The sequence below is a fragment of the Capsella rubella genome, unplaced genomic scaffold (genome assembly GCF_000375325.1).
Source record: "Capsella rubella cultivar Monte Gargano unplaced genomic scaffold, Caprub1_0 scaffold_2, whole genome shotgun sequence".
NCBI lineage: Eukaryota > Viridiplantae > Streptophyta > Magnoliopsida > Brassicales > Brassicaceae > Capsella > Capsella rubella.
The window spans coordinates 7,619,862-7,636,131 of NW_006238922.1; the positions used below are offsets into that span (position 1 = coordinate 7,619,862).

General features: G+C 31.4%; 4 protein-coding genes across 5 annotated transcripts; all 4 read right to left on the bottom strand.

The window, feature by feature from the left end:
• Positions 1 to 103: 103 nt before the first annotated feature.
• LOC17896408 (peroxiredoxin-2A) lies at positions 104 to 1,330 on the bottom strand. The gene has a single exon (XM_006301297.2). The coding sequence runs from the start codon at positions 1,322 to 1,324 to the stop codon at positions 104 to 106; it is 1,221 nt and encodes a 406-aa protein (XP_006301359.2). The 5' UTR covers positions 1,325 to 1,330.
• Positions 1,331 to 3,079: 1,749 nt separating this feature from the next.
• Positions 3,080 to 7,447, bottom strand: LOC17896571 (putative UPF0481 protein At3g02645). 2 transcript variants are annotated; one of them, XM_006302168.2, is made up of 6 exons: positions 7,365 to 7,447; positions 7,020 to 7,240; positions 5,694 to 6,303; positions 4,776 to 4,867; positions 3,551 to 3,762; positions 3,080 to 3,465 (listed from the first exon to the last, which is right to left on the bottom strand). In XM_006302168.2, exons 2-6 carry the CDS (start codon positions 7,217 to 7,219, stop codon positions 3,182 to 3,184), a joined length of 1,398 nt encoding a protein of 465 aa, XP_006302230.1. In that variant the 5' UTR covers positions 7,220 to 7,240; positions 7,365 to 7,447; the 3' UTR covers positions 3,080 to 3,181. The 2 variants fall into 2 exon arrangements, with proteins under 2 accessions (XP_006302230.1, XP_006302231.1); XM_006302169.2 differs by having other exon boundaries at positions 7,020 to 7,243.
• Positions 7,448 to 8,778: 1,331 nt separating this feature from the next.
• On the bottom strand, positions 8,779 to 9,507 carry LOC17894210 (peroxiredoxin-2A). Its single transcript, XM_006300847.1, has one exon. The coding sequence runs from the start codon at positions 9,505 to 9,507 to the stop codon at positions 8,779 to 8,781; it is 729 nt and encodes a 242-aa protein (XP_006300909.1).
• Positions 9,508 to 10,645: 1,138 nt separating this feature from the next.
• On the bottom strand, positions 10,646 to 16,026 carry LOC17895620 (UPF0481 protein At3g47200). Its single transcript, XM_023788499.1, has 5 exons — positions 15,815 to 16,026; positions 14,681 to 15,239; positions 14,421 to 14,518; positions 11,132 to 11,352; positions 10,646 to 11,060 (listed from the first exon to the last, which is right to left on the bottom strand). The coding sequence occupies exons 1-5, from the start codon at positions 16,024 to 16,026 to the stop codon at positions 10,777 to 10,779; spliced, it is 1,374 nt and encodes a 457-aa protein (XP_023644267.1). The 3' UTR covers positions 10,646 to 10,776.
• Between the last annotated feature and the right edge of the window lie 244 nt (positions 16,027 to 16,270).

A 16,270-nucleotide genomic window follows, 5' to 3' on the forward strand; every position in this document is an offset into this window, starting at 1 on the left:
ATCACATAATGTGATTCACTTTTATGGAGCTGTATAAATGTGTCGGATAAAGGGAAGAGAAGAACCAAATCCAATGGTTCCAATGACAAATCCAAAGTCTTTCCTAATAGCTTTGTTCTTTCCTTTTGCCTCCTTCATGTTGCTTGATTTGCACCGTACTTGGAACATAAGAGCACACAAGTGGCCAACACTGTATGTCTTCAGGTTCTCCAAGAACCAATGTCTTACAGCATCCAGCCTCGCTAATGACATTGATAATGTAATGAGTAAGACCGTGAGTAAGGCCGTGAGTAAGGTCGAATCTTGTTTCTCTTTCTCTACCAAAAACCACAGCAACTTTCTTCTTCTCGTCAATGAAGAAACTCTTAAATGAAAACATCTCAATGGATGATGTATCAATCGTGAATAGATTGATCCACGACACATCGTTGGCCTCAATCTTAGTCGTAATCCATATCTCAAGCTTATTGTATGTTTCGCTTCGTTGAAATAAAGCCGTGATCTTCTCTTCTTTAACGGAAGATAGTGACACACATTGTGCACTCCAAGGCTTAATCGGCAAAGGAAGAAGCGGTCCAAATCTCTCTCTTGTAAAATCAAAACAGATTATATGACCAATGGGTGCGTATGTTTTTCTTCCAGCAACACCCCAATAAGTGTTTCCTTTGATAGAGAGGACATGGTTAGACATTATAGGCCAGTGTGGGGAGATATCAAGAGTAGTCCATGAATCCGAATCAAAATCATATATTTCAAACCATGAAGAAGGGTTTTCGTTGTAAATTCTGAAATCATCTATAAACCTCAAGATTTTGGGGCTACGACGACAAAATCTGTTTTCGCTGAATCCGAAAGCGTACTTGTAATATTCTTGTCCTCTATATCGACTTGCACCGCAATACTTTCTGGTTTGGATCCACCTCGTTTGCCCCAAACTCGGATTCCAAACCACAATCTTAGTATCATCATCTTTCAAGATGCATAACAATAAACCCTCACAATGAAAGATTTGAGATATTTTGACTTGTTCTGGAAGGCATCTAAGTTTACCTAACAACTTTGTGGATGGATCTTCATTAATGATGATGGACATTAAATAAACATTGTAATCTATCATCACGATCTTTCTAGTCTCCCCTATTTCCCTTGCTCCTTCTTCTTCTTTGGCAATGCGCATCTTCATAAAGCTCCGGCTTTTAAAAAATTCGTTCCACTTTTTGCAAGTTAACCTCACTGCCCTCGTAGAGTTCGAAGGAACCCTAGAGACAATCTCCTCTACCAATTCCCTTGGAAGACTTGACATCGACGGCGTCATCATCGTCATGTTTTCAAGTTGAAACAAGGGACCTTCACAACCAGAATCAACATTAGTGCCGTGTGGTACAACTTCTCCCACAGTAATTGGAGCCATGAGGATGGGAAGTGAGAAGTAAAGAGAGATGTGAAGGGTTTCTTGTATGAGTTTTTGGGACTTTATGCCAAAAAGAAATTAGGGTTTCGGAAAATTTATTTATCATTAATATTTAACAGGTTTTAGGAAATATGATTTCTAAAATAAACCCTTTTTTCTTCGAATTAAAATAAACATTGTTTTCCAAAAATACATCAGTTTGATTTTAGCTAACCTTCAAACCTTATTAATTTTGTCGTAGTCATTTTTTTTACAATTGATTTACAAAAGGCTTTCTAAAATTTTATTTAAAAATATTGTAAGAATTTTTTTTATAACAAAGAGTATTTTAATAAGACGACATACTATATATTGATTATAGTTTAGACGTTTTGTCGCAAAACTGTGTAAACAAATTAAAACTTTGGGTAGATCATCGATGTCTTTGATCGTCGGAAAGCGAACTTAACTCTACTCCTCTCATAGTTTAGGTTTGGTTTCTTCCATGGATATTTGGCTTTGGTAAAGTGTTCTAGAGACCATATATATCATCACAAAAAGAACAAGGCTATAGAAAGAGAACTGATTATTTTAGGAAATAGCAACAATAACATGGTCATAATCAGAAGAGTTGCGGCAACCAAAGATTCATCTGAACTATGGACACATGTTTCTTTAGTTGAGGTAACAATACCTTTTGAGATTAATATTGAGGATATCATTTGTAAATTCCAGTTCTGACACCATCCATAAAATTCAATCCCAAAGAGGGATGGGCTCATATAGCTATTGCTTGAAACGGTTTCACTTGAATACATTCTGTTTTCCTTATAATTACTTAAATACTTGCAGGAAGAACTGATGTGTGTGATCCATTAGTAGAGTGTGAGTGAGTACTTCAATATTTGATCTCATTAATAAAATTAATGTTAGGAGGTATTGTTTTTACAACTATGCTAATGTAGTGTGTTATCTCATAGCTACCGTACGTTGAGCTGTTACAAAGTTGCATATCGTTCTTTTTTGGTTTTAGGAATACTTGACTTGTTGGAGACGGCACGTACGTGAAGATTTGGTGGAGAATCTTTGTTAATGAGATGTTGAAGTCTGTGAAGAGAGGAATGGAATTAGAGATGTTGATATCGTTGTGCAACAGTTAATTATGGTGTTGCAAATGAGACTCTTTTTTTCTTTTCTTTTTGGCATCGTCATGGTGATATTTCTTTTATGATTGTTGTGAAACTAAGATTTAGTATGAGCTTTTAACTCATAACCAATTGGTAATTACTGAATTGACCATATTCTCTTATATATAACTTAATTAGTGAATATCAGACGTTTCCTTCAGATCATGTTTTTATTGAGCCTTCTTTTAAACCATCAGTTAATGGAATGATCGATCCTCTTTTCGGACCAAACTAAGTAACGGGTCATCATCGTGTGTTCAGATTCTAATACCATGGTAAAGTAGAATTTCTATAGGTTTTCAATTCAAAAATAATTGGCAATTAGTGGACTAACCATAATAACCCTCTGTATATATTATTTAAATCTCAATCACAGCTTTCAATGTGTGATTTTTACGTTAAGACTTGAGGTGTGTAATATTGTGTTACATAAAGTTTTATCTTCCATGGACTTTTGGCCCATATGAATAATGCAGATATGTATACTCTCTTGCCCACAATCTTTTTGAGAAATCAACAATCAATTACCAAAGTACGTGAATAATCTTAAAGGAACACTTGGAAAAAATAAGTTTTAAACGATAAAAGCATACATACATATAGTTTACTCTAAGCTTTTGTAAGCCTGGAGGACCGAAGCAATCGTTCCAACCAGAGTCAGAAACAAGAGAAGCACTGCACCTAAAGTAGCTGTTCCGGTCAACATGTCGCTGAAGTAGACTTTGTTAAGAGTAGCCCAACACATCTTTCTTCGAGATTTATAGTGAGCTTTGAGTTTCATGGCTATGTAGTAGTACTGGGAATAGTCCCCTAGTCTCAGACCAGCTTGTAACTTGTTGACCATGTCCATCACCAACCTCGGCCGACCCGTAATGTTCCTCACCACCCCTGGTATATATTTTCAAGCAACACATGCATTTGTTGTTATTTCATACCAATTAAGAACTAAATCTAATAATTATATGATTTGTACCTTCTTCGGTGAGTAGTTGGACGTCTCTATCGGAAGTAATTAGAAAATTTAAGAAATGTATGTAGTTAGAAGTCAAGGGTTTTACGGCAACATGGCACTGCTCGTATGCAATTACATTTCTTAGATACATGTCATACGTTTCATCAACATGGAAGATCGGCATCGTTAAGCAACCTTTCTTAAACGTCACTTGCAACGAAAAACGCTCAAGCCTGTACAATGCACAACAAATAACGTCATTAACATTTCTTGTTTGTATCAATTATAATTGAATAACTAGAATGTAACATGTGATATACTAAGGAACAATTTTTGTTTTATTTTAAATTTAATAATGTTAAATTTTATAGATGGTTTTCCCGCTTTTTGATATAATACTATAGTTACCAAAAAGTAATCTTAACTTTAATCTGTCTATGGGCAAAATGTTATTTCATTCATGAACTTACTCGAAAACATCAATTAAATCATGAACTTTCTCTAAAATTATTTAAAACATCAAGTTTTGTTGACTATCTTTTTAAAACATCAAATGTTGTTGACGAAGCCAAAATAGACATGTCGTCAAATCTGATAACGGAACAACTAACACCCGTTTATTTCGTCGTTAACTAATTTGTTATTTACAAAATGACATAGTTTTGTCAAATTGATAAAATGTCGTCTAAACCGTGATCTTTCAAATTATCGCCATTTAAACCATAAACTTTTCCACATGCCATTTAAAATATCAAGTTGTGTTGACGATCTTTTTAAGACACCAAATGTTGTTGACGAAACAAAGAAACATATTTTTTACGAAAATATTTTTTCTAAAATATTTGTTTTGCCAACAACAATTGATGTTTTAAAATGATAGTCAACATAATTTGATGTTTTAAATGACACTCGGAAAATTTTATGATTTAAATGACATTAATTTGAAAGTTCATGGTTCAAACGGCAATTTTCAGTTGACAAAACGATGTCATTTTGTCAATATCAGATTAGTTAACAGTGGAATAAACAAGTGTTAGTTGTTCCGGTATTAGATTTGGCGACATGTCTAATTTGGAGATCTCCATTTTTAACGCCAAAACGTAGTAGGGTTGGAGTAAAACCAACTCCATTTTGGAACTGTCAAGGCTCGAAGAAAAAAAAATAGAGAAATGGGTTTTTGGAAATGCTCTTATTAAAAAGATGTATTAAAACTCAAAAAAAAATTGTGACACTTCTTAAATCATACCTTTCTTGTTGTTGTATCAACTCCGATATAAAAGATGATATCAAGAGGTACTTACGGCCTTTAAATTCTTGTCGATCGAAAACATTGGATGACTGAAACAAAAAGAAAGTTGAGAATAGTCGGGTCAACTAGTTTAGTCGACGTTTATTAAAAATAAGAAAAGAAAAATAAATACATGTAAAGTAATCATACAGGAAATTCTAGAAAATTGATTAACAATAAATAGATGACATTAATAAGAACTGAGGAAATATTATACTGTATTAGACTTAGAGTGATGCTAATTCTAAACCAAATAATAGAGATATGTCTATTGTTAAGCAGAAGCAGAAGCAAAAAAAAAAAAAAATATACCTAATCACAAGTAAAACCTCTATAAATTAATAATGATGGAACCAGGAAATTCTATTAATTTATAAAGATATTAATTTAGCGAGATATTTTTGTAATTTGGTAAGTTTTTAAAAAGATATACATCAAAAATAAGATTTAGTCATTATAATCAATATTTTTTAGAACCAATTACAACAAAAAACAACAATCATCATGAATAAATAAAACAATATATATTTTTTGATACATGTATACTATAGAATTTCTTTTTTTTTTTTTGATACATGAAATCTTTCGAACTGAATTCTAAAAAAAAATATGAATTTGAGAATAAATAACAACATAATAGTCATATTTCACCAAAACTTTTACATGTATATAGATATATATTAATAATTTTATGTAATTATTATTTATACTATTATTGGGACCATAAATTTACAAAAGATTTTCAAAAATATTATTATCTTATTATTTTATCGAAATGTGTCTAATATACTGGTACCAATTTGTAACCGGAGAACTTTATTAATTTATAAAGATTATTAATTTATCGAAAATTAGTTTATAGAGGTTTTACTGTACCCGGAAAGTTACTCCTGCTTGAGATAAATAATCCGCGTTCCTCAACTCACTGATAGGTTGCCTTGATAAGTGAATACATCTCTCGGGATCCTTTAACATCTGATTTCCGACGTCGTCAAATGATTCTTCATAAACACACCGATAAATATCTGTGAAATGCTTGAAGTTTGTTTTCTCTGCGATGCTTATGCGTAAAGATTCCACGATAAATTGGTCAAGGGTCTTATCACCAATAAATGCATTCATACTGGTACTGAACAACCTATCTAAAATGAAATAGGGAAGTTGATTCTCGAGCAACATTAAATCAAGAAAAACCTTCCCATTGTTTAAAGACTCGTTCACGGTCTTGTCCAAATATTTATAAGGTTCCACCCTATCTTTTAGAAAGAATTCCATAATGAAAACTGAATCCTCAAGGATAAGTTCCACGAAGTATTCAGATGATATCCATTCAGTCGATTCTTTATAGCTAGCCCGAATGTTATTTTCTTCTGCTTGTATGGTTTTTCTCATTTCCTCTATAGTATCTTCCCCAACTCTTTGGGTGTAATATTTCAAGTACGTCTTCTTTTTCTCTTCCATCCTAACATATTCCTTTTTCAGATGCCTAGTAAAAACACCCATTGCCATATATATACATTAAACTTTTGGATTATATAAATGAGAATGTCAGTACAACATTTAGGAAGGAGGTGCGAAATCATGACCATGGTTTCAAGTAAAAAATAAATAACAATGAATAAAATGACAGATGTAAATTTTTTTTTTTTTTTTTTTTTTTTTTTTTTGTGTGTGTAACCTTTTCAATAATCGTCAAAACTGAAAGGAGACTATTAGGGTGAAAAGCATAAAAGAAGAAGAAGCAGAATAAGTTGAACCAAAGAAGAAGACGAAGACTGCAAAGAATAAGAGAAGTGGCTAGGACAATATTATGTTAGAGATTTTTATTTTTGGATAACCGTTCGGTTAGCCTCGTTTGAAGCTTACTGAACTGAAAAATCTCGGTTAACCGAACCTAAATTAAAATAGCCTTAATTTGCATCTTGGACAGTTATTTTTGTAAGTAATTAGGTTTATGGACTAGGTACTATTCCAAATTACTGAATTGGAATATTTCCGATCGGTTTCACTCTATTAATAGAAACCGAACCGGTTCAAAATCCCAGACCTCTGATTGGTTTTGGTTAATTATGTTTCTTGGAAGATAAGAAATTTTAATAAATAAATCACATATGGATATCCTAATATCGACATCTGATGGATCTAATGAAATAAGTGTGCAGGTTCTGTACTTCTGTGTATAAGTTTTTGTGTTTGACGTACCAGGGATAGCTGCTACTCGTTTCAGCACCATCCTCAGCAGTTGATGGTTTGGGAGAACGATGAAGCGGGCCAATGACGACCATTTTAGGTGTATAGGCTTCAGGTTTCACATCACGTATCTGACTTGGTACTCTATATATGCAAGGTTCATGAACTTGAATTTCCACATGTCCCATAACTTGAATTTCCATATCTCCCATAGGTCAATGACCTTTCTTTTTCTTCTTCAATATTTGTTAGATATTAATTTATATAGTACAATCCAACAGTATCATTTATATGTACAAAAAAACGATCGATAAAACATATATTAAAAAGACATAATTCAAGGGAAAGAAAGCTTACTGTGTAATATGGAACAAAGATTGTTTCTTGTAAATGTCTTTGACGATTTGGTCCCTTATTTAGAAAACTTGAGAGAGTGTGAGATGAACATATTTTACAATTGGTGGTTTAGGCAGTTTTTATAAAGATAGAAGATAAAAATTTGGATAAGATGAGGACGACGTCAATGGTTGTGAGAGTAGGAGAGTAACGTTAAATCCCACATGCAACGTTAAACCCCACATGCAACAATAAATAACGTCATTATATTACGTAGTGACGGCTGACGCAAACAAATTTTAGAGTAAATGACGTATCATTTATATAAGTGATGACATGGTATCAAGTTTAAGCAACTTGTATACAATTGTTTTCGTTATTTGTAAATGTTGTTAATTAATGCCGATTGTGAAAACTGATTTGAATTTTGTGAATCAACTAATTATATTGATAGTAAGTAAAAGATGTTAATAATTTTCGTTACCGAATGTGATAATTAACCAAAACTGAAGATTTCGATCATTCAACTTATCGATCAGGTTCTACCAAATCTGGTTAAGGTTTGAACTAGGATGTCTAAAATGTTACTATTAAATACAGAGCAAATTAAATTGAGTGCAATATATACAAGTAGAAGTATTATACCCTTTGGTGGTTTTGGATACCACGCACATATAAGAGAGCAAACCAAAAATTGAGAATATATAGCGCTTTATTTAATTTAGAAATGTCATATATTATATATATAGTCAAATTATATCGAAATAGAAAATAATATACAGTATATATTATTTTATTTAAATAGAAAAAATATAATAAACACATCAATGAGAATTCGTAAGTATATCATTATATCGTTTACTTATGTAGTTGATGTAATTCATATTTTCGTGGTAATTTTCTTTTAAATGATGCTAATAAAATTTGAGTTGTATAAATATGATTAGATTATTAGAAAACTATTAATGAAGTCAACTATAATAATTATATACAATAAATAATTCGAGCTTTAGCTAAAGTCTTGATAAAAAGAAAATAATTCGAGCTAAAGTCTTGATAAAAAGAAATTGATGCTATATATTGTACGGTACCTGTTGTTCGTTGGTTGTTCCTCGCCCATAATTGTTATCGTCCGCATGAACTTCTCCATATAGTAGAGTCAAAAAATATCGAATGGCATCAGCAAACGAAAGGTTTAATTCGTTTATTTTAAAAAGCTGTCTATTAAAATTTACAGAAAAAAAAAATTGAAAGTGAAAAAGAAACACAAGTAGTACCTAGGCCAGTTCTTAACCAAACAATAGATATATGTATGCTAATCAGAAGCAAAAAAAAAGACAAAATCCACCACCATTCATTGGCTTTACATGCAACTAGGAAGTATGTCAATGCAAGTGTGACGATGGGAGTGGCAATGATGAGAACGATATCTGTCCTAATAGCTTTGTTCTTTCCTTGTGCCTACTTCATGTTGCTTGATTTGCACCGTACTTGGAACATAAGAGCACACAAGTGGCCAACAATTTTTGTCTTCAGGTTCACCAAGAACCAATTTCTTCAAGCATCCAGCTTCGCCAATGACATCAATAGTTTCGTGAGTTATAAGGCCGTATATATCTTCTTCTTCTCTACCTAAAAACACAGCAACTTTTTTCTCTTCGTCAACAAAGAAACTCTTAAATGAAAACATCTCAATGGATGATGTATCCATCGTGAATAGATTGATCCACGACACATCGTTGGCCTCAATCTTAGTCGTAATCCATATCTCAAGCTTATTGTATGTTTCGCTTCGTTGAAGTAAAGCCGTGATCTTCTCTTCTTTAACGGAAGATAGTGACACACATTGTGCACTCCAAGCCTTAATCGGCAAAGGAAGATGCGGTCCAAATCTCTCTCTTGTAAAATCAAAACAGATTATATGATTAATGAGTGCGTAAGCATTTCTTCCAGCAACACCCCAATAAGTGTTTCCTTTGACAGAAACGCCATGGATAGATATTATTATAAGCCAGTGTGGGGTGATATCAAGAGTAGTCCATGAATCCGAATCAAAATCATATATTTCAAACCATAAAGAAGGGTTTTCGTGGTAACGTCTGAAATCATAATCTATAAACATACCGATTTTAGCTGTCAACCTTATTAATTTTGCCGTAGTCATTTTTTCTTACAATTGATTTAAAAAAGGCTTTCTAAAATTTTATTTAAAAATCTAAAAATATTTTGATGAAAATATTGTAAGAATTGTTTTTTCAAAAAAGTATTTTGGTAATATACTATATATTGATTATGGTTAGATGTTTTGTCGCAAAACTGTGTAAACAAATTAAAACTTTGGGTAGATCATCGATGTCTTTGATTGTCGGAAAGCGAACTTAACTTAACTCCTCTTATAGTTTTCTTAACTTAACTCCTCTTATAGTTTAGGTTTGGTTTCTTCCATGGATTTTTGGCTTCGGTAAAGTGTTCTAGAGACCATAGAAAGAGAACTGATTATTTTAGGCAGTAGCAACAATAACATGGCCATAATCAGAAGAGTTGAGGCAACCAAAGGTTCATCATCTGAACTATGGACACATGTCTCTATTGTTGAGGTAACAATACCTTTTGAGATTAATATTGAAGATTCCATTTGTAAATTTCAGTTCTGACACCTATTAAAAGTCAATCCCAAAGAGGGATGGGCTCATATCTAGCACGAGGCTCCATGTCTCGAGCTACCGGCAGCACAGACATGAATAGCCAATCAAGGTGAATCTATTGTTTGAACTAATGTGTCTGTCTGATCCATTAGTAGAGTGTGAGTTTTTCGATATTTGATCTCATGTATACAACCAATATTTAAGAGAGTATAGTCTTTACAAGTATGCTAATGTAATGGGTTATTATTAGAGTCCAATATCCCACATTGCTTGGGATTAAGATCTTTGGGCAATATATATAGGATGTGGCAATCCTTCTCCCTTGAGCTAGCTTTTGGGATTAGTTAGGCTACATTACTAATAGTTATCTCATATTTACCGTACGTTGAGCTGTTACAAAGTTGCATATCGTTATGGTGGTATTGTACTATAGAGTTCAGATTTGTTTTGAGTTTGATTAGGAAGAAGATGATACGATTATCATTAAGGAGATGACGAATGATGTTGCAAATGATTTTTCTTTTCTTGCATCGTTGGTTAATGGTGATCTTTCTTGGTCATGAGCAAGCTCTTACGTTAAGACTTGAGATGTGTAATGTTCATTATTGTTTCGTGTTACATAAAGTATTATCTTTCATAGACTTTCTGAACAATGTAGAAAAAAACTATAGTTTTGTCCCAATCTTTTTGAGAATTCAACAATCAATTACCAAAGTACATGCATAAACCTTACAGAAATACTTGGAGAAAACAAGTTTTAGACGATAGATAAAAGCATACATATAGTATTACTTGAAGCTTTGGTATGTTTGGATGACAGAAGCAACCGTCCCAACCAGAGTCATTAACAAGAGCAACACGGCAGCTATACTAGCTGTCCCAGTCCACAAGTCGCTGAAGTATACTTTGTTAAGAGTAGCCCAACACATCTTTCTTCGAGATTTATAATGAGCTTTGAGCTTCTTGGCTATGTAGTGGTATTGGGAGGGAGCCCCAGTTTTCAGACCAATCTGTAATTTGTTCACCATGTCCACCACCAAGCTGGGCCGACCCATACTGTTCGTTACCACTCCTATGTTCCAGCATTTGTTGTTAGTCATATCAAATTAAACGTTAAATCTATTAATTTTGTGATTTTTGTACCTTCTTCTGTGAGTAGCTGGACGTCTCTATCACAAGTAATTAGGAAATTTAAGAACTGTATGTAGTTAGAAGTAAAGGGTACTGTTTCATGGGACTCGCACTGCTCATATGCAATTACATTCCTTAGATACATATCAGATACTTCATCAGCAAAGAAACCCGGCATCGTTAAGCAGCCTTTCTCAAACACCACATGCAATGAAAACCCCTCAACCCTCTCTCTGTAGAATGCACAACATATAGCTTCATTAATATGCTTATAATTTTGTTTTGATCAATAATATATTTTTAATCTTTTACTATGTTTTCAAGACCATATATTTTAGATGATTTTTTATGTGAATCTAAAAATATTTTTAGAAGAGAAGTAAAACTAAAAATATCTACAAAATCAATTACTTATTTTTTTTAATTGCCATTGAAATTGTGTATAGATTGTGTTTAATTGCAATTCAAAAAAGAATAATTTTGGAATTGAATAATGGGGGAATTTCAAAAATACCACTTCTCATATACCTCTTTTCAAAAATACCCTCATTTCAAACTTTATAAATAAAAAAATCACTAAAATGTTGGAATTTATCCAAGTATATGTGTAAGCTTATAAAAATATACACAAATTACCTTTGTATTTGTATAAAACTTTATACATCTTTCATAAATAGCGTAAAATAACTTATAAAAACATTTTAAAAACCTTATAAACCCTTTTAAAAACCTTTTAAAAATTATAAAAACGATTAAAACCATTTAAAATATTTTAAAATATTTGTATTGAATCTCTCAGTAGTAGTTATTATGTAGACGTACCTTATAACTATATGAAACTTTATAATTTTTTATATTTAAACAGGAGTATTTTTGAAAATGGATAGAGAAAGGGGATATTTTTAAAAATGGGTATACCAAAAGGGGTATTTCTCAAAAATTATGAAATCAAAATAACAATTCTTGAGTTCACCACGTTAAAATGTGAATCTTCTTTTATTCATCCTTCTTGATTAGCCAATCAAAATTTACCAAGTAACCTGATTAAACAAATTAGAAAGATAAATATTCCCTCTTTATTAAAAGGAAAATTTTATTTTATGATAAACCTTATAAAGGTTATTAAATTGCCTTATAACGTTATTACAAATATAGGTTTCAAAAAAAACCATTATGATTAAAAATCTCAAATACTAATTTCTGCAATTTAATAAAAAAAATTACATTATTATTTTTTTAAAAAAGAGAATAACCAATCAAAATAAACATATAAAAATTTGATATCCAACTTACCATATATATATATATATATATATATATATTAATTTGTTATTAATCATTACACGTCACTTCTCATCTTTATATGATTCTATATTAGCGACTGTTGACCAACTAAATTCGTCGTACAACGGTCATTAATTAGCGACTGTTTTGTGATTAAATAATTTAATTTCGTCTGGTTTGGCGACAAAAAATCATAAGAAGGTAATTAATTTGTGAGTGATAAGTGACTGTTTTTGTAGTCACTAATTCATTATTTTGTGCAAATAGAACTTTCAAATCGCCATTTTTTGTAATGTTATCCCCCAAATCCAGAAAATACAAGTCAATTCTATAAAATCAAAATAAACATGCAATATAGCCCGTTTTCGTTACTAACATGCAAGATAGCCCGCAATTTTTGGGAAGAAACGAAATTCCGCAATTTACAAAAATTATACCTTGTAAAAATAAGTATTTTTTTAAATAGACAGGGTAAAAAGGTATTTTTGGTTTGGTGCTCGAAGCCATAGACGAAGAATTTCTAGTTCTTAAGTTTCATTTATTTTTCTTCTATTTTATTTTAACAAAAATAAATTAAAGGTTGCATATAATGTAAAACAGGTTTTTTTGGTTGAATAAATTTAACAATCATTCAAAAAAGTTATTTTTGAAACAATATGCATAGAAAATGGGCATTTTTATCCCAAACATATAATATGTGTAAATCCCCTTTTTATTAAAAGGGAAGTACATTATAAAAGAAAGGGGAAATTTCAAAAATACCCCTTTTCCAATACCACTTTTTAAAAATACCACTCTTTCTAATTTTATCAAAAAGTCACTATAAATTTTGAAATTTATCAAAACAATATGTATAAACTTATATTTATAGACACAAATTATCTTTACATGTGTGTAAATTTTTATATATATTTCATAAGTACCGTATAAATACCTTTTAAAAATCATATAACAAGCTTATAAAAACTTTGTAAACCTTTTAAAAATCTTATAAAAACCATATAAATGCCGTTTAAAACCTTTTAATACCTTCTAAATATTTGGATTTAGTCTCACAGTAGTAATAATGATCTTGATGTACTTTATCAACCATATAAAAGTTTATAATTTTTCATATTTGAAAAGGGGTATTTTTGAAAATAGATAGAAAAGAGGAGTATTTTTGAAAAGGGGTAAACCAAAAGGGGTATTTCTCAAAAATTCTCTAAAAGAAACTTTACTAATGGTATGTAATTACATTTAAATGCCATTACATATATAGGTTTTAAAGAATTAATTAATAATAATCATTAAGGATATAAATGTGAAATAATAATTTATTCAATTTAATTAAATTATAAAAACGAAAGTACATTATTATTATTATTATTATTATTTTAAAACAATGACCAATCAAAATAAACGTAGAAGATTTGATATCTAACTTATCATATTATTATTTTTATTAATTCTTATACTTCACCTTTCATCTTTATATGATTATATATTTGTAAAACAATAACTCATCATATCATTCATATACTAATAAAAATATAGATTTTTTCTGCATATGCCATGATTTGAATTTTTGAAAACGAATATAAATTGTTCTATTTATAAAAACAAAATTATAACGTGTCAAAATTTTAAACTTAAGTTTATATACAATGTATAATTTTAGTAATACTTCAACCAAATTTTTTAAAGAGTAACGGGTCAGAATTTAAATATTTACAATGTATTTTATACAATAATAAACATATAAATCTTTTAATTTGGAACATGTAAAAATAATGAAACCTGGTGTTTTGAAAAAAAAAATTTTAAAATATTTATTGCAAACGACGAATTAACTGTAATGTTTTATATGAGATAATAAATTATGATTCTTATAATAGACTGCGAGAAGGAGTATAACTAACATAACATATCAAAACTTTGTTTTTCACATATAAAATATGTATAAAACAGAATGTAACCCGTGCTGATCTAGTTTTTGTTATAGTGAGAGTGGTAATTGTTAATTGATGCTACATACCTTTTTTTTTCGTTACCCACCGTGAGCATCCGCTTTATCTTGTGGACAACAGGTTTTTCATCGTCCATATAGTTTGGGAAATCCAAAAGATCGGATGACTGAAACAAAAGAAAGGTTGAGAATACTAAAATTGAAAGTTGGTAAGCGTCTAAAGTCCTATATATGTATTAGATATGCGTGCTAATCAAAAGCCAAGAAAAAGTCCTTATCTTAAAGGTAAACATAGCACTAATCCAGCAGCTAGTTAGAAGAGGTTTTACCTTGAAAGTTACTCCGGCTTGTGATAGGTAATCCGCGTTCCTCAACTCTGTGATAAGTGGCCATCTCCAAACTCTTCTCATCTGTTCTGGAATGTCGTCAAGCGATTGTTCGTACACATACCGGAACATGTCTATGAAATGCTTGAAGTTTGTTTTCTCTTGGACTTTTAGGTCAAAACATTTCAGGATAAAGTGGTCAAAGGTCTCACGATCACGAACACACAATTCCGTTACAATGGAATTGAACAAGATATAGAAAATGAAATAGGGGAGTTGATTCTCGAGCAAGAATAAATCTTGTCTAACCAATGAAGGAAATTGAATATTTTTTCTTATGATGAACTCCATAATGAAAACTGAATCCTCAAGGATAAGTTCTACGAAGTATTCGGATGGTATCCATTCAGTTGATTCTTCATAGCTAGCCCGAATGTTTTCTTCTTGGGCTTGTATGGTTTTCCTCATTTCCTCGATTTTATCTTCCCCAACTCTTTGAGTGTAAGATTCCAAGTACGTTTTCTTTTTCTCTTCCATCTTAATATATTCCTTTTTCAGATGCCTAATAAAACATGGGATCACAAAGTTAACTTTTCGCTTCGTTATCTGTCCAAAACAAGGTCGTTTCTTATAAAGAAAAACTGTGACCAAATGGAATTGAAAAATTGACCTCATAAATTCATAGATGGTTTGTGGATGGGTAGATTGTTTAATGAAGTCGTCAGTTTAATTGTTGGTAGATTGTTTTGAATTCATGTGAATGTTTTGAGACCTTTTTTTTCACTAGAAATTTCATTGATAAACTTGTTGAGTAAACATGGGTAGAATACAAACACCTAAAAGAGGTAGACGACAGCCGGCGGATGATAAGGATGTCCCCGGAGACAAGACCCCAGGTTTTTTTTAAACTTATATAACTCTTTTCTTAGAAACGACATCGTTTTGTCTTGGATTTTAAAATAAATCACATATGGATATCTCTACATGTCTAGATGAGATGAGACCATCATTATTAACGGTATCTTATGGGTAAGATTTGGTTAAGAAAGTATATATTCAAAGAGGTGTATTTATTTTTTCTGTTACTTTTAGTATAGAATTTTCTTGTCTGTGTGTAAGCTTTTGAGTTTTACGTACCATGGATAGCTGCTACTCGTCTCAGCACCATCCGTAGCAGTTGATGGTTTGGGAGAACGATGAAGCGGGCCAATGACGACCATCTGAGGTGTATAGGCTTCAGGTTTCACATCACGTATCCTACTTGGTACTCTATATATGCAAGGTTCTCGAACTTCAATTTCTATATGTTCCATAACTTGAAGTTCCTTACCTTCCATACTGAATGACATTTTTTTTTCCTGCTTCAATATTTGTTAGATACTTGGTATAATCCAACTATATCATAAGTACAAACAAACGATCGATAAACATATATCAAAAGACATGACTCAAGGGAAGAAAGCTTAACTGGTAATATAGATGAACTATGGAACGAAGTTGTAAACCCCTTTAAACGATTTGCCTTTATTTAGCAAACTGAGAGAGATGAACATATAAGTCAATGAATAAAATGGTTACAACTTACAACTTGTA